General features: G+C 35.8%; 2 protein-coding genes and 1 non-coding gene across 3 annotated transcripts in view; 1 reads left to right on the top strand and 2 right to left on the bottom strand.

Annotated features, from left to right (window-relative positions):
- ESF1 (ESF1 nucleolar pre-rRNA processing protein homolog) overlaps positions 1–16,526 on the bottom strand; it is a 67,377-nt gene extending 50,851 nt beyond the window's left edge. Inside the window, exons 1-7 of the mRNA XM_037134012.2 lie at positions 16,420–16,526; positions 14,472–15,147; positions 9,369–9,760; positions 8,687–8,800; positions 3,797–3,897; positions 2,700–2,852; positions 34–148 (exon numbers count right to left, since the gene is read on the bottom strand). Of these exons, the coding sequence (XP_036989907.2) occupies positions 34–148; positions 2,700–2,852; positions 3,797–3,897; positions 8,687–8,800; positions 9,369–9,760; positions 14,472–15,105 (1,509 nt within the window). The 5' untranslated portion in view covers positions 15,106–15,147; positions 16,420–16,526. The remainder of the gene's footprint in view (positions 1–33; positions 149–2,699; positions 2,853–3,796; positions 3,898–8,686; positions 8,801–9,368; positions 9,761–14,471; positions 15,148–16,419) is intronic.
- LOC119040925 (U1 spliceosomal RNA) lies at positions 2,096–2,258 on the bottom strand. Its single transcript, XR_005080945.2, has one exon. It is a non-coding gene; the product is annotated as a U1 spliceosomal RNA (small nuclear RNA).
- Positions 16,527–16,560: 34 nt separating the features above from the next.
- The window catches only part of NDUFAF5 (NADH:ubiquinone oxidoreductase complex assembly factor 5), a 43,418-nt gene continuing 35,691 nt past the window's right edge, over positions 16,561–24,287 (top strand). The window contains 3 exon segments of the mRNA XM_053671135.1: positions 16,561–16,881; positions 18,465–18,505; positions 21,319–21,382. Of these exon segments, the coding sequence (XP_053527110.1) occupies positions 16,663–16,881; positions 18,465–18,505; positions 21,319–21,382 (324 nt within the window). The 5' untranslated portion in view covers positions 16,561–16,662.

The raw sequence follows: 24,287 nt of genomic DNA, 5'->3' as shown, positions 1-24,287 counted from the left end.
TCCAGCTACACATTTTTAAAAGTTAAGAAATACCGTTGATGTTCCCATTGCAGAAGATGTGAAATATTTTGGTTTATATGCTGTTAAATCCACTTCTGAGGCTACGTCCTTGGGCTCATCATCAAAAGTAGTATCATCTGGTATAAACCTAAGAAACAAACAAATTTATTTAAACATATGCTGGAGTAATAAACAACCACAGCTTAGATTCTCTTCTAATTAGTTGTAGTTTAAACTACACATGCCATATAAAAGTTTCTACAGAACACACATGTAGATGAGGCAAACAATGTTAGAAATAACCTTGGCACAAAATTTCTACAATTCATAAACTATAAATCAGTAATTCCATTAAATTTAAGTGAACTCTGTGTAGGTAGAAACCCCGTGTTAGGAGTCAGCTAACATGAGTCAGGTGTAAACACACATGGATCCCTCAAAAGAGGGATGTTTCAAAAGACCTAGACTCCTGTTAGCATAGTCATTAGACTTCTACATAATATTCTGAAGATCAAACAAAACTATTAATGGTTAAGTTTTCCGAATATAAAGTACCATACACATGAGGTGTTACTAAAAATACAGAAAAGCTTAAGCTGAATCTTCAAGACTTATAATCCTAACAATCTCATCTTAAATTTTCCCCCCACAAATAGATAGCTGTTAAATGTAAATTAGCCATTATAATTGTTATACAATTCTTAGGCATTAGGCTAAGAAGGAATTGGGGGTGCTGGGGAAGCAGAAATAATGCATGGTTACTATATTCGGCTTTCGTAACTTACATAGATTTTAATTCCTCAAGGAAAGTACATGCTGTATATTCCATCAAAAGTGATTTTTGGCGGGAAGAATGGGTAATTAAGGTTCATTATATCTACATAACATCCTCCTCCAGCTATAGTTTTGAACCCACTCAGTAGAAGAGAAACAAATAATTTGCTTTTTGAGATTAATATATTTAACTGTTACTAATATGCATCCTTTTATATTTTGGGCCAGATGAGAAAAGGCTTCCCTAGATCACAGGATGGCAGTAGAAAACTCTATTTTCTTTTATACATGACAAAATAAAACAGTGAATGTAAATTTTTCCATGGTCATTGATCTGATTTTCTAGGCACTTGCCAGAGCTTATTCTAACACTGCATGGAAATGTCCCAAAAAGGAAACAAAGAAGAGAACAATCCTGAAAAGAATATGTTAACATCAATTCACAATAAGCAGAGTATGACATTCTAACAAGTGTTTGGTAATTACTATGTAAACATTCAAAGCAAGCATCTCCTATTGAAATTGTTAACAGAAAAGAGAAGGAAATAGGTGCCTCATGAGATATAAACTTCTTGCTATATACTTAAGCACACTAAAGTCTTACACCAAAATATCAATTAGAAAATTTATTTGTATTTTTCTATCAGTTGGAATGCCTTTGAATTCCAACTTTTGGAACTGACTATGAATTGATGCACTTTTCCCCAGAACATTTCATTTCGAGAACAAAGCCTCTATCAAACCTGCATACAGAAGTGTCACTGTAGAACGGTTTACTGGGTTCCAAAGGACTAGGCTAATGATAAAATGGTAGAGTTTTCAGCTCTGGGTCAGGGAAGCCTGAGCACATGGTGAAAATAATGTCCAAGTCTAAAGACAATGTCAGCAATTCCATTCATTCACTTACTGAGCAGCATTAGAACAGTGTTGGCCAATAGAACTTTCTTTCTTTTTTAAAAAAAGATTTTACTTATTTATCTTTAGAGGGGAAGGGGAGGAGAGAGGGAGAGAAATACCAATGTATGGTTGCCCCTTGTGAGTCCCCTGATGGGAACTGGCTTGCAACCCAGGCCTGTGCCCTGACTGGGAGTCGAACCTCGATCCTTTGGTTCTCAGGCCTTCGCTCAATCCACTGAGCTACACCAGCCAGGGCATGGTGTTTCATCTTTCTGTCCATGAGACCAAACATACATTTATGTCATCAGATTTGTTACTTTCCCTTTTACTGTATCTAGACTCCACTGAGCTTCACCAGCCAGGGCCAACAGAACTTTCTATGTTGATGGCAATATTCTATATCTAAGCAAATGGATTTAAAATGAAAAAAAATGTTTCCCCCAGTCTCCCACTACCACAAATTATGCAGTCAGGTTTCCCACGTTTGAGGAAATTACAAGGGTCAGCATATCCTGAGTGCAAAGGATAAGCCCTGCACTAGGAAAACTACCTCTACAATCATGGTATCTCTCCTGCCAGCTAAGTACTTTAAAATTTTTAGTTAAATAAATTTAAATAGCCAGATATACTTGTGGCTACTGTATTGGACGGCTCGGATCTTAAAGTACCAGTTTATTAGCAAATTCCTTTGCCCCCGACTTTAATGTTATTTTAAAATAAAAGTAATTCACCTGGTTCCTACTTCTAAAAGACAGTTCCAAAGTAGTATCACTACACATAACCCATCATCTTAAAAACATAGCCAACATGTTTGAAAGAATATAAATGTGGGGTGGCTCATACAAAATATTGTTTTCTCATTCCAGTTTTCTTTCTTAAGGGTAAAGTTCCATAAGACAGAATTCATTCAAAAGCAAAAAATCCTCTTTTAGAATATAAATTAGCACAGAGCACTACAAGTTCTAATTTTTTTTTCTTGTAATCATGTTTACTACGAGATTAAATTGGTAAAACACACACTGGATTACCTTAGATCTACAAATGAACAACTGCTTTCGAATTCCAGGCCATCACAATCCTCATAAATTTTAGCGGCTGTTTCAGGAGAATCACAGTCTACTACTGCATAATAATACTTCAGTCGTTTAAATTGATAATCTCTCAATTTTTCTCTGGAGGTCCTAAGACGGGAAAAAAATCATTAAGATTACTTATACAGAAACACACATACCTCTCTCTCTTTAAAAAATAAATGCAATTATTTCGAGAAAAATATATTACAACTTCCATACCAATCTGTCCTTTATGACTTTGCCTTTATGAACATTAAACACTTCAGTTCAATTTATTGCTTTGACAAATACAAAATAGGTATTTTGTTTGGAATTTGATATCTAGAAGAGGAGAGTATAAGAATTACATATGCTTACCTATGATTTTAATTCTTAATCAGTGATTTTTTGTGTGTTAATTTTGGTACTATGTATATCCTTCTCAAGAAAAACTGATTGACAAGTACTGTATTACAAAATATAGTAGGAAAGCATTAGAAATAGTTACAAAGAAACTATGTTGTCAAGTCTAAATAGTTATAAATTTAATTTCATTTAACTGAAACATATTCTTTGAGGGTCTTCATCTTTTCTCTTCTGCCATCCATATTACAGTATTCAACCATCATCTTCATTAAGTGTACCTGTAGCTCCACCTAGTGGAGCTAAAAAATTAAGAACTACCTAGTGGTTCTTAAAAAATTAAGAACTGCCTTATTTTTTTTCTTTTACATTATTGAGGCAAAGAACTTATCTATTACTCTTCTATTTTTGTATTTAATACTCGATTAGACAAATTATGTAATTTGAATGTAAATAGTTTCAATGCCACTTATATGGAAAGCAATATTCCTCCAAAAAGATAATAATTATTTTCATGAATACAAAAATAGAAATACACACACAAAATATTGTTGGAATAGTGTGCCACTTCTGACACTCTTTAATCTACTCGGCAAGCTGTTTTAACTTTGAATGGCATGTGTAACTTTAGCCCTACCTTTTAAAGAGACTAGAATTCTGAATTACTAACGTGAACTTAAAAGGTTTAATTATCTATAGTGATTTAATACCAGTCCTTTTCAGGGGCATCTTCAGGAATACTTAATAATTCTACTGGTCCTTGAACTTGCTCTTCCTTCATCCTCTCCTTTCCAAACTCTGAAGGATATATCTAAACACAGAAAAATTAAGATAAATGTAATTAATATTTTCCTTTTGTTTCAACAACCAGACCTGTCAAGGTTAGTAACTTTCAACACAGAAAAATTAAGATAAACGTAATTAACATTTTCCTTTTCTTTCAATATCCAGAACTGTAAGGTCAGTATCTTTAAGTTACAAATGAAAACAGCAAGGATAACTTCACTTCCAAACCCCTCTATAGAAAGCTAAAGCATCCTGAGGAACCTCCTTAAAAACAGTCATTCCGGCTAGAGAGTAACAGACGTGGGACTTGGGAACAAAAATAGAACACCTCCATACACCAACTGGGACAAGACAGTTCAGGGCTCCAAGGGAAAAATTAAGAATAATAAAACAAGATTCTAAGTTCAAGGAACTCAATGCAAATACACACGTGCAAAATGACTGGATTAACTAATTTAAATAAGATGCAAAAAATTATTAAAGAAATATATAAAACATAATGAAGAAGAACAATTTTGTGACACCCACCTAATCTCTAAGTCATATCATTTATGCTTTCCTTAAAGACATTCCTTTTAATATTGGGTTGGCCAAAAAGTTCATTTAGTTTTCTCTGTATAATGGCTCTAGTAGTGCTTAGTTGTCATTAACTTCATCGCAGATATTTTTGTTGATTGTACTGTGACAGCCATCATATCATCATGCATTAAAAAAAACTTAATCAAAACTGAATTCTTTTGTGCAGCCATTTTAATACTGGAGATGGAAGAAGATACACAACATTTTTGGTGTATTATGCTTTAATATTCCAAGAAAGGTAAAAATGCAATCGAAACACTAAGATTTGTGTAATATATAAAGAAGGTGCTATGACTGACTGAACATACCAAAAGTGGTTTACAAAGCATTTGGTACTATTGACACTATGGCCAAATAATTCTTTGCTGTGAGGCTGTCTTATGCATTCAAAGATGTTTCGCAGCCCTGGCTGGCATAGCTCAGTGGATTGAGCTTAGGCCTGTGAACCAAAAGGCTGCCGGTTCAATTCCCAGTCAAGGACACATGCCTGGGTTGCAGGCCAGGTTCCCAGTAAGGAGGCATGTGAGAGGCAACTACACATTGATGTTTTCCTCTCCCTTCCCCCCCTCTAAAATTAAATAAATAAAACCTTAAAAAAAAAAGGATGTTCAGCAGCACCCCTGGCTGTTAACCACTAGAAGCCAATAGTGGGAGATGGCTGACATACTCAAAATATCCAAATCAATAAGGTTATAGGTGAAAATGAAAAATATGTCCTTTATTTTACGAGAAAAACTAAATGTACTTTTTGGCCAACACAACAGAAAGGAACCGATGACAATCTTATCATGTAGATTAGATATAGTCCTCAGTATAAGAAAAAGGATTCATCCTTACTAGGATTTGGTACTTTTATATCTTGGCTATTTTTGAGAGTCAAGAAATATAACTATATTAATTTGCATTGTCTGACACTACTGGGCTTAATATACATTTAAGTAATATATATTTTTTGGAAAATATATGAAATATGCAATTTATCAATTAGGGGATCTGAGTTTCTTTTACTACTTTTTGAGTTGCATATACTAGTTTTTTTTTTTTTAAGATTTTATTTATTTATCTTTAGAGGGGAAGGGAAGGAAAGAGGGAGAGAAATATCAATGTATGGTTGCCTCTCCTATGTCCTCTGCTGGGAACTGGCCTGCAACCCAGGCATGTGCCCTGACTGGGAATTGAACCACAATTGTGTGATTCGCAGGCCTGCGCTCAATCCACTGAGCTACACCAGCCAGGGCTAGGTTTTTTAAAAAAAATATATTTTCATTATGCCATTACAGTTGTCCTATTCCCCCCCTTCATTCCCCTCCACCCTGCACATCCCCTCCCCCACCATTCCCCCTTTAGTTTATGTCCACGTCTCAAGTTCTTTAGATTCAATATTTCCCATACTATTCTTGCCTTCCCCCCTATCTATTTTCTACCTACCATCTATGCTACTTATTCTCTGTACCTTCTCCCCTCTTCTCCTCCTCCCACTCCCCTGTTGCTAACCCTCCATGTGATCTTCATTTCTATGGTTCTGCTCCTGATCTAGCTGTCCTCTTAGTTTGTTTTTGTTTTAGGTGTGGTTGTTAATAACTGTGAGTTTGCTGTCCTTTCACTGTTCATCTTTTTTATCTTCTTTTTCTTAGATAAGTCCCTTTAGCATTTCATATAATAAGGGCTTGGTGATGATGTAGTCCTTGAATTCGACCTTATCTGAGAAGCACTTTATCTGCCCTTCCATTCTAAATGAAAGCTTTGCTGGATAGAGCAATCTTGGATGTAGGTCTTTGGATTTCATGACTTGGAATACTTCTTTCCAGCCCCTTCTTGCCTGTATGGTCTCTTTTGAGAAATCAGCTGACAGTCTGATGGGAGCTCCTTTGTAGGTGACTGTCCCCTTATCTCTTGCTGCTTCTAGGATTCTCTCCTTCATTTTAATCTTGGCTAATGTAATGATGATGTGCCTTGGTGTGTTCCTTCTTGGGTCCAATTTCTTTGGGACTCTCTGAGCTTCCTGGATTTCCTGGAAGTCTATTTCCTTTGCCAGATTAGGAAGTTCTCCTTTATTATTTGTTCAAATAAGTTTTCCACTTGCTGCTGTTCCTCTTCTCTTCTGATACCTCTATAATTCGAATGTTGGAACATTTAAAGATGTCCTAGAGGCTCCTAAGCCTCTCATTTTTTTGGATTCTTGTTTCTTCATCCTTTTCTGTTTAGTCATTTTTCTTCCTTCTGGTCTGCTCCCTTGAGTCCCAGTTTACTTTCCATCACTGTTGGTTTCCTGTGCATTTCCCTTCATTTCAATTAGTTTAGCCTTCATTTGTTCCTCTAATTTGTGACTAAAATCAACCAGTTCTGTGAGTATCCTGATCACCAGTGTTTTGAACTGTGCAACTGAAAGTTTTGCTATTTCTTGGTCGCTTAGAGTTATTGGCTCTGGAGCTTTGAGTTCTTCTTGAGCCATAATAATTTGATCTGTTCGCATCTGTTAGGTATGAGGGGCAGAGCCCTAGGTGTTCCCCAGGGTTGGCCAACTCAGCCGCTGGGTTATGATGCTATGTGGGGGCAGGGTCAAAGAGGGGCAATAGTGGTCCCCTCTGCTGCTTCCTGCCACTGGGGCCTGCGAGGTCCGACTCACTGCTTGCTCCTTTGCCTGGTTTATCTGTGCACGAATGTGTGACTGCGTTCAGCCAGCCACTTTGTGCCCTCACTGGGTCTGCCCGTTCCAACCCCATACCTGGGATCTGCCAATCACCACCACGTGCCTGGCTGAATTTTCCTGCACAACCCTGCTCTGCCAGCTGCTGGCTCTGCCCCTCTTACCGGTCTAGGTGAATGGTTCGTTGATGTTGGACTTCTGTATCATTCAATTTTCTGTTTTGTTTTCATTTTTCTTTTTTTACTAAAACTTTGTTATCTTTAAACTTGGTTGTACGAGGAGGCACAGTGTTTCCACCTATGCCTCCAGCTTGGCTGGAAGTCCTCCATATAGTAGGTTTTGATGTAGAATTTAAAAATATATATATAATTACATTTGTTGATTCTTTTGTTTTTTTCCTCTTTTGTGAATCTAGAAGTTTCTACTACGAATCTCCTGGAACAAAAGATTTAACTAAAATACAATTCTGTTTTTGTGGTTGGATTTCTAATTTTTTTCCTTTACTTCACCTGGAGTTTATTTTGGCCTTTTACCAATCGGGGATCTGAACTAACTTCTCTACACACTTATCTCAATACCATGATTTAACTCATCATTTAAACTCTTCACTTTATCTATGCCATTCTATTAATTTGTCTCCTTATTTTTACCCAAAACTGTTAATTCTCATAGCATTGTAAAATGTTTAGATATTATAACTGTAGGGTTCTTTTATACTGTTATGATATCACAAATATTCCTTAGTCATCTTTACTTTATTCTTTTAAATGATTACTGGTATCCTTTTCCTTAACTTTCATTTGAACTAAATTTTGATTGAAGCTACAGTAAAACTATAGGACATCTTTAAATAATGAAACATAATTATTTAGAGCTGCTTCAGGTACTCTACTAAATAATCAGTGTGAGATCCTTTTCATTCAGTCCTTGTAACTACACTAGGAAGTAGTGCTGTTATATCTACTTGTCAGATGAGAAAACACCCCAGAGATTAATAAAGCATCCAAGGTCACAGAGCATTTATCTGAATCAACATTTAAACCCCAATCTCCCCCCCCCCAAACCAAACAAATTTTTAAAAATATTTAAACGTAGGTCTGTCATACTGCAAAGCCTGGATTCTTAATCACAATGTGGGTACTCTAAAAATATGTTATCTCAAAATTTAAATATTTCAAATTTATCCAGTGTTATAATTTACATCATCTAGGTCATGTGTCTAAAGTAATTCCCAAGGATTTTATATGTTTCTGATGCTAACAAAAATAGTGTATTTTCTTAATTGGTTAATGCTGGTAAAAAAGGAATCCAATTTATTTCTTAAGTATGTATCTTATATCCTGTCCCTTTACTCAACTTTTAATAGCTTCCCTATTGATTTACATAGGTTTTTTAATTTACAATCATATAGCCCATCAAGAATGATTTTATTCTTCCTTTCCTTTATTATATCTGTTATATTAGTTTCAAACTGTAGTAAACAATTTCCAGATAAATTATTTTCTTTAAAAGAAAAAATGACTTAAAAACATAAAAATGAACTTAAAATGCTTATAAATATTTATTTCAAAATTAAATCAATTCTTACCTTTACAGAGAATATAACACCTCCTTTAGGTTTAAATGAATTGAACAGAGCAAGCAAATCTTTTGCTTTTAATCTATCCCAGTCCATGTTGCAAACTGCTAATCGATGTGTAATCTAAAATGAGAAAAATTTTGTATTACATAATCTGTCACTCCCAACACCTGCAAAATAAAGATAACTAAAAATGCAATGCCTTCTTTCTCCCAAATTCTGAAATCATCAATGTAATATTTATCTAATGAGTTTCAATATGTAAAAGAGAAGGTTAAATAACACGATAGTAAAACTATCAATAGAAAGTACTTCTTCTTTCTTGGCAGTTCTTCAATAATGATGAGCTGATTTTTTAACTACCAAGTCTGTTAAACTATTCTGCCATCCATCCATAAAGAAAGAAGTTGATTCTGGTTCCCTGCAGCATTTCTAATAGGTGCAATAGGATCTGAATTCAAGTTACTCTCTAAAAGTTTCATGTGATTTTTAATTATTTATGTAGAATTTCTTATTTCCTTGAACAGACATCAAATTTATATAGACATATTTCATATCAAGAGGTTTTAGTCAGAATTGTCAAGAGTATTATTTAGCAATAAAGTTTTTCCCAGTTAATTTAATGACATCAGTACCATCCATAAAAGCTACTTGTGTCTTCACAAATGATCTCATTTATTCAAAAGATTACCTCATCCCCCCGAGGAGCATCTTTATCTAGTTCTCTCCAAGCATGCTCAAAACCAGATTCCTCGGGAAGTAGATCTGGCATATCTTCTTCATCTTCAGAGCTAGTTTCTATATTTCCTTTACCTCTTGCAAGATCAGGGCCACTGTCACTTTCATCATCATCCTCACTAACATCATTTTCATCCTCCTCTTCTTCATCATTTTCACTTTCACCATTGTTATCATCATCATCTGAATCTTTGCCAATGCTTGTAATTCCATCTTCAGATTCGTCATCACTTCCTATTTCACTAGAACTTTCTAAAACTTCCTCCAGAGCATCTTTATCAAACGTTTTACCACCTGCTGACTTTTTATAACCATCACTGTGTCTTGCCACTGTGAGTGGAACAACTGCAAATAGGTAAACAAAGGAGAAATTAAGGGACTATATAAACACTTACTTAAACTGAAATCCAGTAAAAGTATAATTTCTAGAAAAGAGACAAAAGGAAAATATAAATTCAGCAATAATTTATGCCTAACCAAGTTAATGAATAGACAGGTCATGTAGTAGATTCATATATTCATTCAATATTTATGGAGTCCTTTCGGTGTGCTAGGTGCTCAGTATACAATAACTGGCAAAAGAAAAGCAATCAGTGCCCTGAATGAACCTCCAGGTGAGTAAAGAGGATAGATGGACAGAAACTGACCAAATAAAACCAATCATATCAATACGCATTTAAGATATATAATTAGAACTAGGGTAGGTACAAAGTAGGAATGTTATAAAATGCTGTAAGTTGGTACTTGAAGGATGAAAAAGTAAACAAGGTTTAACAGATTACAGAAATGTTCCAAAAAGCCACAAAAGCATATGAAAAGATCCACTAATATAAAGACATCTGATTTGCCTATTGAGATCACCTTGACTATACTGTACAAAACTGACTGGAAGGACTCAAGAGTGGATGTGATTAGAGAAAAGTGTAGTACGTACTAATGCAAAGAAATGAAAATAGCACCAAACTGGTGGCACTAGAAAGGTAGAGAAGAGAATGGAGTCACTTCTGTCTTTCAGAGTCAGGAAGTAAAACGAACAGTAATCAGTGACTATGACAGTAGGGAAAGAACCAATTCGTTTGGTAGAGGCAGATCATCAGTTCAGTTTTGGATATGTTGAATTAGAAATGCCTTTGAGCCATCTAAGAACAAATAGCAGTAAGACTGTTGGCTGTAGAGTCTTCAGCTCTGAGAGGCCTCAGAAGCAAAATTTTTTGACTCATTCATGTGTTATGATAACAAGTTGTGATGTGAATGATATCATTTATGAAGAGCAATATTCTAATTTTAATTATATCACATATATTATACTAAAGTTAATATATATTCAACTTTTCTGCTAAATCTTGAACTTTGTAACTAACATACTTAGCAACATATGAAGAATGAAAGATTATTTCACTTATTTTTAGCCCTCACAATTCGAAAAGGGCTCATTTTCTATTTCTAAAATCATATGCTTTTGTCTACTGTGTATATATATAATATAGGTATATCTTATATGTTTTATTGATCTTTAAGTTGGAACTTAGTTTAAGACTAGGAATGAAATTGGAACTTAGTTTTTCTCTTGATCTTATAACCTTGGAATAGTCATTCACTGACCAAATATTTACTATTGAGTATCTACTATGTACAGAGTATTGAGCAAGGGAAAAGAAAGATGATTTGTAATACGATCCCGCTCTTGATGAGTTCATAAACAAAAAGATAAAAAACTCATTTGCTCATTTATAAAGCTATATTCTAAAGCACTACAGAGTGACACATCTAAATTTGCCTGCAGAGAGGTATTTATAATAAGGAAGGCTTCACAAAGATGACATATGACCTGAAACTAAATGGAAAGGTTTTTTTTCTTTAAGAGGAAAAATAGGAAATGGGCTTTTAGAACCACAAGAGAGTGGGAGTAATAAAATATAACTAGCCACTAAATGTAAAAAAGAAAAAAAAAACAGGCATTATCGTAAGTTCTGTATATGGGATTGGAAAAACACACATAATAGTGAAAGAATGTTACAACATTCACTTTTAATCAATATGCTCAGAAATAACACCTTGAGACCTACCTAGCTCTATCTACTATTTCAATATTTCTCAAGCATTAGTTTGCATACCACCGTATTTTTCATTAAATTGAATATTTTAAATTGAATTTTAAATATTACCTGTGTTCTAAATAACATCCCTGAATTTACAAATTGTAGTGTTTATAATTTTTCTAAGATCCTGATATAAATATATGATTATTAACATAACAATATTTTTGAGTACCATCTTACATATGACATCTTTTCACATGACAGTGGTACTATTTATCCAACATTGGGTGTGATACAATGGGAGATTTAAAGAGAGCTAGTATTTTAGTATTTTTGACAATATCAAATACATTCAGAGTATTCACTAAATTTTCCCTCAGAGCCCATTATGTACAAAGCCTTATGCTAGATGATGTGGGATTACCTTTATTCTTAAATGGTACTGCTCTGGCAGTGATTGTAAACACTACTACTTACCCAGCTACTTGAAAAAAAAAACATGCTTTATCATTATCCAACTAGTTATAAAAGTAATAAATACTCATTTCAAAAAAATGAAAGAAAATACAGTTAAAGAAAGAAAAGATGACTAACAATTTTTCATTCAGAGATAACTATATAGTTATTTTGGAAGATAACTCCCTAAATTTGTTTTCTATGATATATCTACTGATTGATTTTTAAGTAGCCTGTCATACAATTTATACTATTTTGTAACTATTTTTAAAACTGCATCTATCACAGTCATGTTTGGATGTGCTATAACTTACTTAATCCCCTAATGATTTATGTTACCATTTTTTTGGATGCAAAAACAATACTACAATGTATATTCTTTGCACACGTACCCAATTACTTGCTTTAAATAAATTCTTAGGGGTACAAGTGCTAGGCATGGACATTTTTAAATGACACATAATACCATACTGCAAATCCTCACATCACCTTTACTTAATAGCTACTAAAAAAAAATTCCTGGCGTACAGCAGTTGCTTGAATGACAACTGAAGAATCAACAATGAATGAAAGAAGGTCATACTTGGAGTCCCTTCATTTCTACTTACAGATAATGCCTTTAGTTTTAACCTATAGCAAGCAACACGGTGGGGTAGAAAGATTCAAAGATGTGAGTTGCAGACTCAGCTCTGTGTATCCTCAAATCACTTTAGCCCTCTTTTCTGATTTATATATATTAATTCCTGTGGCTATTGAGAAAATTAAATATAGATATGTAAAGTCAATCTGAATATCACATGGTTATATTAATCCATAATATGGTTATATTAATCCAGTGCCTTAAATCTAGTGAAATTTAAAGGCTGCTAGCCTAACTTACCTCACAATTTCAAACCAGCCTTGCTATTCTCCTCATTTTGATCTTATTCTCCAATTTCAGTAATCAGACTCCTGTACCTTTTCCTTATACCTCTTCACTACTTAGTTCCAGTATAAATGGAATGTGATTCCACCTCTGACCCCCGAATCCCTGCTATATAGAACTCTTCCACTGCCCAATACTTCCTACCTTCACAATGTGATCTCAGCCTGTAAAGACTTCTCTGCCTTTTCCTGGTGCCTACCCTCCTTTGGTTCTGTAATCAAAACCAGTCTTTGTCTGACTTATCTGAATATCACCAATTTTCATTTACAACATCAATGATCAGCAACAACTAAACTCAAAATGTCCTGCTGCTAGAGATAACACAACATTTTAATAAGGTTAGTAAACATGTAAATATGAACTAGAATCAAATTTCTTATCTTCTTATCTAATCAAATGGCGTTCCAAACAGCCATTTCTAGCTATATCATCCACTCATCCCTTCAGAAACCTTATTATCTAATCAAATGGGGATACTGATCTCTTCTGATTCTGCCTAACTAACCGTATCTTTGCTCAGAAAGTTTTCCATTTAGAAAAACTCCAAATTTTTGTCTCCAAATTTAATTTTTCCAAACCCTTACCAAAATAACACTTCATCTATGAACTTTTTCTGATTACTGTATCCTGAGTAACTTCTTCAGAATTCTCATAGTCCTCTGCTGAACATATTTTATGGATCTTTGTCCAATATGGTAGCTAGCAGCCACATGTGGCAATTGAGCACCTCAAATGTAGCCCATCTAGTTTAAGATTAGTATGAAAAAGAATGTAAAATATCTCATTAGTTTTTATACTGATTACACATTACAACAGTTTTTGATATACTGGATTAAATATGCTAATAAAATTAATTTCATCTGCATCCTTTTACTTTTTAATGTGAAATTCAAAATTATGTATTTCTATTAGACAGTGTGTTTTTTTTTAAATTGAATTTACTGGGGTGACTGGAAGTGCTGCTTTCAACAGAGCCCCTGCATAGTTTTACCAAGCTGTTTTTTGCAATAGAGGATCTGTCAAGGGGTAAGATAGGCTAAAATCAAGACCAAACTACACTCACCACACACTGTGAAGGAAGCCTAAGCATCTGCTCAAGGAAAAAGAACCTGTTGCTTCAATGAAAGATCCTTTCCCTCACCACAAACTGTAAGTTCTGTGAGTTCAGAAAAGGGCATACCTTTCTTTAAGTTTCACAGGCATTATATGTGCTAACAGTAGCCGAGAGGGGAACCATGTCTTACTCATGTTCTGTCAAATACTAGTCACTGAAAGTAGCTGAGTGAAGAAATGAATGAGTACCCAACTCTATTACCTTTTTCAGGCACAACTCTTATCAATTGATGAGAATATTTGACACTTTATCTGAGTAGAGAATACAGCTTTCGCTAGTGCCCATCACAAACCAAATTTATTGTTTAACCTCCGAACTCAAATTTTTGTATCTCTTCCAGATATTATAGCAAGAAATCAAAAATTAATAGTGATTATATATTTTTCTTTTATATCTTTATACTTCTAAATAAGCACTTGCTAATTCATACAATATAAAAATACTTACTATATGTTTACATTTTTAAAAGATTAGAAACAATATAAATAATATTAAAGAATCCTTAATTTTTTTCCAACAAACCTGACTGGATTTCTCTTCTTGTCTCAGAATACTTGATCTTGGGAGATTTCACAATTTTGGAAGGACCTGAGTCTACTGTCCTTACTCTTCCTTTGGAACACAAGTCTGTGTTATGTTGAACATTATTTTTCTTCCATTTTGTATTTTTTGTTATAAATTCTTCACTATTTTTCTTGGAACTTATTTTTGAATCTACCTTCTTCGATTTGCAGATTTTCGTTTTCTGGATTATGTCCAAGTTATCTAAATTGTTTTTATTTCCAGAATCTTTTTGGTTAATTTTCTTGGTTTCTTTCTTTTTCTCCTCAAGTAGATTTTTTGACTCTATTTCATTTTTCTGGGTTTTTTTCTTTATCTCCTTCTGGTTCAAATCTTTGTTGTCTTCACCAGAGAGATCTGTATCAGAATCTGAAAGGTCATAAAAACGTTTCAAGTCCTCTGTAGTGCTATGGTTGATTGGGCGTCCTCTTTTATCCACAGAGTAATTCAGCTTGAACTTTTTGTCATAAAACATGGCTCGAAATCTCTTGTCAATTTTGACTTTTCGTTCCTTTTCTGGCATTTCCCAAAATCTTGGGTCCTTTGTAACCCGCTTAAACCGCTGGTCATTCATAACTTCTTGTTTAAATGCCATTTTTAAATGCCTGACTGAACAAATACTTGAAGAAACTGAATACTGAAAAATAAAACAAATGTTACAGTAAAGAAGAGGTAGTAATATAATTAAATAAGATGTTTTGGGAAAAATATTAATTCACAATATAGTTTAAGTTAAACGCAAATAAAAGTAATGAGTCTAATTTCATTTAGAACTTACTGTGAGTCACCTGCAGAAAACCAAAAACTATCAGATTATCGTGTTTCGGTTACAGAACATTCAAAGAAATGAATTTAAGGCAAAACCAAGCAGAATTCTAGGGATAATGCTTACTAGCCAACTGCACTCAGTTTCTGTATTTGTTTGCATACCTGTATGCATTACAAGTTAAAAGGTAATTAAGAATCCCCAAGCCTCAACTGGTCTAATTTTTTCCTTCACAATCTGGTCCTTCTGTTAATTCTTACCTCATGCTAGCTCAAACAGCCTTTAATTCTAAAAGACTAGTCTCATAATAAAACAGACCAAAATCAAGTCAGATGTAGCTCACACGTTTCTCTTTTTAGATCCAACCATCCTCCAAGAAGCAGATAAAGTCTCACTCTAGTCGATAAGTATCGCATCTTCCTATCATTTATTATTCTAGAAATGACCAAGGCTCAAATGGGCTGATTCCCACCCCCAAACATCCTGGGATACGTATGTACATAATTAGTACTGTTTCTTGAAAATAGTCACTTAATGGTTTAGTATCTCTAAATCTGATTTTTGCAGAGTCAAAAGTCGCCGATTATTAGGAGCAAAAAGTAACTAATCAAACAGGGTCGTGGTACTTTGTTTCAAAAGCAAGGCTTGACGATGAGGCTGTATTTTTTTTCTTTAAAATTGAAAACAATTTTATACACCAAGAAAAACCAACGGGTTAAGTAAACTGCTTGCACATCAAAAAGTATTAATCATGGCGTGTCAGGTAATATTCCAAGAGTTTTAGATGTGTTAAAGCATTTAACCCTCCGAACAGCCTTACGAGGTAGGGACCATCTCATCCCAACTACCAAAGGCAACGCACATATACGTTTAAAACTAAAGTACTAAAAAAAGTCAGATATTCAGAGACTGGAAGGCGACCTTACCTCACCTCCGACGCTAGCCCTCATCTTCGCAGACCACCCTCCCCTTTTACACACCCTCTAAAGTGAGGAAGGCCAGAGTGGTCCCGGAAGGTCACCCCAACTCCCAAACCTCAGAACGCTGCTATTGAACTGAGGTCCCTCGAAATGACCCTAATAAGGGTCAATAAGGTACAAACAATGAATCCAGAAAGGCAAAGAGAGAGGGTGCAACACTCACGATCCGCGTTAGAAACTGGTTCAGCCCCCTTCACACACTTTGTAGAATCTGGCGCTCCTAGCAGCCCTCTCCGAGTCTCACGTGGGACGGCACCCACAATCCTCCGCGTGACGCTCCCGCGGCAACGGTACGCGAAAAGGGCCAAACTCCTTCCGCTTTCTCCTGGCTGAGAACTTGAGCAGTCGCCGAATCCACGGCGGCGCATGCGCACGGTAGGTAGACCGTCCAGAGGCTTCTGAAAAGATGCTGTTGGCTAGGCTGTGGCTTGAGTGGCGCGGACCTCAGGCGGCGAGGGTCTTGGGTAAGAACCTTGGAGTCAGAAAGGTTACCTCTGGCATCTCTTCGCCGGGCAGCGCGTCGTCCAGAGCCCTAAATATTTTCGACCGGGGTTTGAAGAGGAAGCAGAAGAACTGGGCGGCCCGGCAGCCCGACCCTACGAAGTTTGACTATGTGAGGGAGGAGGTGAGTCCGCGGGGCAGCGGAGGAGGGCGACGAGGAGCCTCGGCTTCGGGTATCGGGGCTCCGGCCAGGCTCCCACGGACTTCACCTCGCGATGTGTCCTTGAGAAGCGCCCTTCCTTTCTGGGCCCCTTTTGCTCGGATATTTGTAAGGTGCCATTCATTCGTTTCCTCCCTCCCTTCTTTCTCCTTCCTTCCTACCTACCTTCTTACCTTACTATGTCCAGGGCAGAGTAGACCGCTGCCTTCTTGAGGTTTCATTCTTGTGGGAGGTGAGATAGTGGACAAAAAAAGATGAGGATGAAGCCAGTGCAACAAACACTGACTGAGCTTCTACTTCGGACAGAGCTCTGTGAAAGCCCTGGCCTGATCAGATGATTGGCTCTGTTCTTAGGGTTCATTATGCCTGTAATCCTGGATTACAGTTTGACCGTGGCATGGCCAGTATACAGACCAGAAGTAAAGTATATGAGAGTTTTCTTTATAATATTAGGCATGGTATACAGAGTGGACTCTGGGAAAGGATTTCTGCTATACCTCCTTCCCCCATCTCCCTGCAAAGCAGAAACACTATGTCCTGAATTTTCAGGTTCTACTAGAAACTCCGGGGTGTTTCTGAGAGAGTGAGTAGAATGGGGGGAATACTAGGCTCCCACATCTACTCCTGCCAGATGAAGCTGGCCTAGCAAAAGGAGGCACCTACCATATGACCTCTTTTAAATTAAGGTGGAACTGGGGAGGGGATGGGAAGTGCAGTGTCTTCAGATTTGCTGACCTTTTCTAATTGACAAATACTGCCCATAAAAGTTGTTCACTTATATAGGAATTCCACAAAATTTATAAATAGTCATCAAATAATAGAGTTTTTAAAAAATATTTTATTGATTTATCTTTAGAGAGGAAGGGAAGGAGAGAAGTAGAGAAATATCAATGTATTGTTGCCTCTCATGAGTCCCCTGCTGGGAACTGGCCTGCAACCTAGGCAGGTGCCCTGACTGGGAATCGAACCGCGATGGTGTGGTTCGCAGGCCCGCTCTCAATCCACTGAGCTACACCAGCCAGGGCCAAATAATGGAGTTTTTAACTAAGTGATTAAGTTTAAACATTGATCTGTAGTACACCCCAGCTAATTAAATAATTTTTTACTTTTATATACTTCATGCTAATATTTGTGGATAGTAATATACCTGTTATGTTCCCATTGATTTTCATCCTTGTGCTTTTTATAGCACATGGAATGTTAAGGCCATTTATACATATGGACATATACACACATGTAAACATACATACAGAGAGGAAAAATGGAGATATGTAGAATATGTCTGGTTTTGATTTCCTTTAAATTGACTTCTGAAGTAATTTGCTGCAGTTTTTTTCCCTGGGATATTTTTGTTTCATATGTTCCTATTTAGAATTTGAAAAGAAATTACTGTGGTCACATTGAAAAGGGGATAAAGGGAAATACTTACAAATATGTTGAAACATAAATAACCTATAGGTTGTTGAATACAGGGAAAAGAGTGTGATTTCTCTGTTAAACGTACTCATCTTAATTTGTGTACATCATTGTCTCTTACAATCCTTTAGGTTGGCAGCAGGATTGCAGACCGTGTATATGATATAGCCAGGTAGGTGATGATAAATACATAACTTCAAAATACAATCAACTTTGGAGACTAGAGAAATTAGATGACGAGAGTTCAATATCTGGAGTGGCAGAATCTGGATGAATTTGTTACCAGGGTTAGTGATTTTAATACCTCTATGAGTGTCTTGTCTTCATGTCTGGAAGAACAAGTGTTCTTCACTGTTGTCTACAGCAAGAATGAATGGAAGCACATGCTTAGCTTCGCTCCAAACCTGAGTGACTGATCCACTTGATTTAGCCAAAAGCCGGTAATGGAAAGATAGCTCCAAAAATGGAGATAAAGAATTGACTGCATGTAAATTTTTACTGTTTACTAAACCTGGCTTTCAAAGTTTAACTAAAATTAATAACAGAATCTCTGACCATCTAAGCAAAGGAAAGTCTGTTTCCCAGTTAGGCTATAAGAGACTTTGGTGATTTTATCTTAAGTATTCTTAATGTCAGTAAGTGTTCTATGATAATTATATAAAGGCAGATTTGAGAAATGAACACTTCAAGTAATTATAAAAACCTTAATGGATTTATTGCTCTGTATTAGGCTTAAGGAAAGCTTTACAGATTCAAATTTATAACTACATAGTGAAAACCACAGTTAAATAATAGCTTTGTGTAGAATTGCTCTGTGATGTTAGTAAATCACTTTTTTGTTTTTTTTAAAAAAGATACCCATTAGACCAATAACGGGTGAATTTATTACATTTGTCTAAAAAGGGGGAATTTTGTAAAATCATAGACTCTTTCAAGCATATTTTAGATATCTCCTTGCTACTTAAAGCTTTGGTATGATTTAATTTCATAAAGTTAGAACAAAAAGCTTCTTCATGCAAATAATTGCCCCTATTTCATCTGTTTCATTAGTCTATTATTTAAAGATCTAAATACCTAATTTTCTATACTGTAGTCACTTATTGGCCTGGATTTTAGGCCATCTATGATCTAATAAATAGAACAAATTCTCCAATTCAGTTTGAATTTTATAATTTTTTTAATGTCATACTAATGAAAAAACATGGTCTGTGGAGAAAACTGCAGTAATAACCAAAAGCGTGTCTTAAACTAACAGTAACTCTTTGGAATTAAATTATTTAAAACACCATTCTAAATGTCCTTGTACTAATTTGTCTATTATTAGAAAGAGTAGTTTATATTGCAGTACTGATCTTATGATTTTTAAAAACTAACCCCACAGATTATTAAATGTTTTATTTGTGTTATCCGAGGCTCACTTAATATTGCTTTAAATCAATGGTCATAATAACTTTGTGAGCATTGTACTGAGCTAAATACTTTATATGCGCTATTTCCTAAAATTTTCAAACTAACTCTGAGGGAGATGATAACTTTTACATTTTGTGGTTGGAGAAACTGAGGTACAGCAAGATTAAATCAGTTGTCTCTGGTCACAATGGCAGTAAATTGCAGGCCCAGAATTCTAATCCACGTCAATCTGATTGCGAAGTCTGTGTACTTTATGGTGCCACACCACCTGTATCACAATTAAGATAGATGGTGTTAGGTAAATAAATGGTTCTTTCTCACCAGTGGTTTTCCAGTTGTGTACTGGTGTTATAGATGGAGACGGGGTCTAGTCTATTGGTGGTTGTGAATAAAGAATTGAACAGACTGCACAGAGTTAAACGAAGCAAGAAGAGAAGCAACCAAGATTTATTAAGTACACTTCCTAAGATATGGGAGTGGGCCACCTCTGATCAGAGAATGCCCCCCTTCTGCCAAAAGGGTGCAGGCTTTATTGGGTCCCATAGTTCTCCTTGATGGCACACACCGGGGCAGGGGCCAGGTAGGGGTGGAGGTTGCAACACTAATATAGGATAACAAGGCACATAGCTGTCTACTGAAGCTCTGGTGTGCCAGTGTGGCTCCTTGCCAAGTGTCTCAAGGTGATTCTCAGAAATCAGGATGCTGAGTGACTGACTACAGCTGCAGTGTCTCAGAACTTCCTCATTCCTATTCTATCTCCTGCCTCACTGGTGTTCTTTATTTTTGAAATAGGTGTTTAAAAACCTGAGAAGGTTTTTTGGTTCCAACATGAAAAGTGTTATTAGTGGATAAAATTCTAAGTTTTCTTGCCACAAATTTTTTATAAACTTATGGCCTACAAATTAGATGTGTGTACTGATTAGTATGATGTGATACATTTAGAGGAGACAGCATAGCACAGGGGATAATGGTTCTGGTTCAGGATTCAAACTGAATTCAAATTCTGATTGCTGCTTTTTAGTTGAGTGACTTTGTGTTGACTTAACTCTCAACACTTAGCATACTGCTAAACCTGGTAAGATTGCAATAAAAGTAAACTATTATTTAGTTGGCATTTTGTTTTTAGTTTATTGATATTAACATGATATTTTGTGGTATTTTACATGACAATATCTAAGTTATCTGCTGCCTTAGCAAATTTGAGAAGTAGTAATAATTAATACATTCCCGATAGGTGGAATATTTTCATGTTAACTTCTTTCTTTATCGGTATATATTACCAAATTAAAATACCTCCCTAAATCTGTTCTTGAATCTATGTCATGGAACAACTGTTTGGAAGGCCAGTTGACTGAGTTCCTGTGAATGGCTAGACCAGAGAGACTTTCTCTGTATGGTGTGTTTGCTGGTACATATAACTTGGAAGGCAGAAAAGAGAGATAATAAAACTTTTTAAAAGTTGCATTCACTTTCAAATTAGTTGTTAGTAAATTATAAGAATAATGAGATCTTAATAATTATTTTATAGACTGTATTGTTACAGACAAAACATAACTTCTGTGTTTGTTTTTTTAGGGATTTTCCCCTTGCTTTGGATGTCGGTTGTGGAAGAGGTTATATAGCACAATATTTGAATAAGGTATATCTATTCGATAATTCAGTTTACTTTGAGAAATAACATAGGTTAACTTTAAGGAAGGTATTTCTTAATCTGTTATATTTGGATTATATCAGAAGCACTAATTTTTTAGGTGGTTGAACCAATGGTTATTTTGTGTTCCCTCTTATTTTTCCTTAAAGTGGTTTTTCTTTACCTTGAATCTATTTTATACAGTGTTCTCACTGATAGTTTCTTTAAATATATATGAGATGCATATCTCTTTATTCCTGTTTTGTTCAAATGTTTTTAATAATTCACAATAAACAGAGGGGCATTCATTTGGAAATGTGATTAAGCTAATTTTTAGATAGGAAAAATACTAATTCCAGTGTGATAAGTAGCCGTTATTAATGCTTATTCCATTTTATTTTGTATTTTCTAATTCAAACCATAAAAACATTCATTTATTGTTTTAGCCGCTGTATATAGTGCACTCTGATGGACACAGGTTAAAGTGGGGTTTCTATATAAATCTACCTAGAAAAAACACACCCTTGGTCAGAGCTAAGTTAGGGGTATGTGTGAGGCTTCCAGAATACTGCTGTTGGTAATAGTAAATGCCACAGAAGTTGTGCAGTTATTAAACTGTAACAGGAGTTAAGCAAGGGGAAAAATCAGTGGGATTCAGTGGTCAAAGACTTCTGAAAGGGTACAGAATCTGACCTGGGATTTGGAAGAAACTGAATTGGTATTTCATAGGCATTGGAAGTAAAGGCGTGGCAGGAGGCATGTCTTTACAGAGGTAGAATGCTGACGGTGTGATATAATGATACTTAAGGATGATTAATTTCAGAATGGTATGTAAGAAGGATTGAAGAAAGGAGAGGATAAAGAAAGACCAGTTGGAGGGCTGTGTTAAAGGCAGTGCAGACATAAGAGAAAGACCTTATGTTTGCACATGGAGGCAGAAAGATACAAGGAAGGGATGTATGTGAGAGACCCGATAGAATCCACAGAACCTGATGACTGATCAGATGTGGTGGGCATAGCAAATATTCTAGTTGCTCAGTCTAAAAGACTTTTTCCTTGATTCCTCTTTTGTCCTTCCCTTCCATGTCAAATCCATCAGCAAATTTTATCTGAATTTGAAAATATATCCATAACTCTACTACTTCTCGCTACTCTCACCGTTACCTGTTGGTCACTATTGTAATAATCTATTGGCCTCCCTGCTTCTACCTGTGTTCTTGTCCATTCTCACAGTGAAATAATCCTTTTCAAACACAAGTCAATTTATTATCAGTTCTCTACTCAGAACTGCTGGCTTCTTACGTAATTTAGTAATAATCCAGAGCCCTAATTCATAAGGCCCTCAGTGACCTGGCTCTATATGTCTGTGGCCTTATCTCCTTCCCCTCACTCCCTAGCAGCTGGCCTCCTTGCTGTCTCTCAGACTGGTCAGCGCTTTGCATTACACGTGGTTTTCTGTTTGCTTTTCCTCAAGATTTTTGTATGGCTTAGTTCCTCACTTCTTTCAGGTCTTAGCTCGAATGACCCCTCATCAAAGATCTATTCCTTCCCTGACTATTCCATAAAATAGGGCCCCCATTGTCCAGTGGCTGGTAGCTTTATTTGCTTCCATAGCACTTATTAGCACCTGATGTATGCTTGTTTGTTTGGTGTGTATCTTCTTTTACTAGGATATAAGCTCTGTAGACATGCTTATTTTTGTTCACCACTAAGCATTTCTAGTATCTACAGCATACAATAAATATTTATTAAATACTTATTACATAAATAAGTGCAAGGTAAGTTTTAAGTTATGACATCAGTGATTAGAAAAAGTAAGGGGTTGAAATAAAGCAAGGAGCAAGGGATATTCCTATTTTAGATACGTTGAGTTTGAGATGACAATGTTAATATACAGCTGGTAGTTGAAAATGTGGAACTGGAATTGGAGTTATAAGGTTAAGGTCATTGACATGGGGATTCAATATTCTGCTCTGATAATTGTTGTCCATGTACATATACTTAGACCAATTACCCAACTTCTCCAGACCTCAGTTTCTGTAACATGTAAGCAACAATATATCCCCACAGGTCAGCAAGAGGATTGAGACAGGTTAAATTTGGCAAAGTGGAGGCTGTTGTTCTTATTTGGATTGTTTGGAAGCCTCTGTTGGAGGTGATGGTTGAAGCCATAGCAGTTGGTGAGCTCTCTAGGGCTAGGATATAGAAAGAAACATTCCACAATTATATTTAGGGTGGGAAAATGAGGAGGAGCCAACAAGGATACCAAGAACAGTAAGTAAGATGGAAATTGTCTTATTAAGGTATCTTAAAAAAAAAGATTTATTTACTGATCGATTTGAGAGATGAAGGTAGGGAGAAAGAGAGGGAGAGAAACATCAGTGTGTGGTTGCCTCTTGTGCGCCCCCCACCAGGAACCTGTCCTGCAACCCTTTGGTTTGCAGGCTGGCACTCAATCCACTGAGCCACAGCAGCCAGGGCTGTTTTTTGTTTTTTTCCTAAAACAAAAGGTCATGAAATATTTTAATGACATTTTAAGAATTGTTTTGGGGTGTCCCCTAACATTGCATTTATTTATTTATTTCTACATATTTCTGGTAGATCTTTTCTCCACAATTATTCTGTAGAGAGCCCTGAGGGAAGAGACTATGTTATTTATGTTTGTTTTCTCTTGTTCTTTTTTACTCATTCCTGCTGAGCCCCCACTTATTTTGCCTGTTTATTTTGTTTATTAGAATCCACATATGAGTGAAATCATATGGTACTTGTCTTTCTCTCATTGGCTTATTTCACTTAGCATAATGTTCTCCAGGTCCAGTCATGCTGTCACAAAGGGGTTAAGCTTTATGGCTGAGTAGTATTCCATTGTATAAATGTACCACAGCTTTTTTTATTCACTCATCTATTGATGGAC

This window comes from Artibeus jamaicensis, unplaced genomic scaffold (assembly GCF_021234435.1).
Source record: "Artibeus jamaicensis isolate MK-2021 breed Jamaican fruit bat unplaced genomic scaffold, CSHL_Jam_final contig_685, whole genome shotgun sequence".
Classification (NCBI taxonomy): domain Eukaryota; kingdom Metazoa; phylum Chordata; class Mammalia; order Chiroptera; family Phyllostomidae; genus Artibeus; species Artibeus jamaicensis.
The sequence above is the reverse complement of the archived record's forward strand: the minus strand, read 5'-3'. Positions and strand labels throughout refer to the sequence as shown.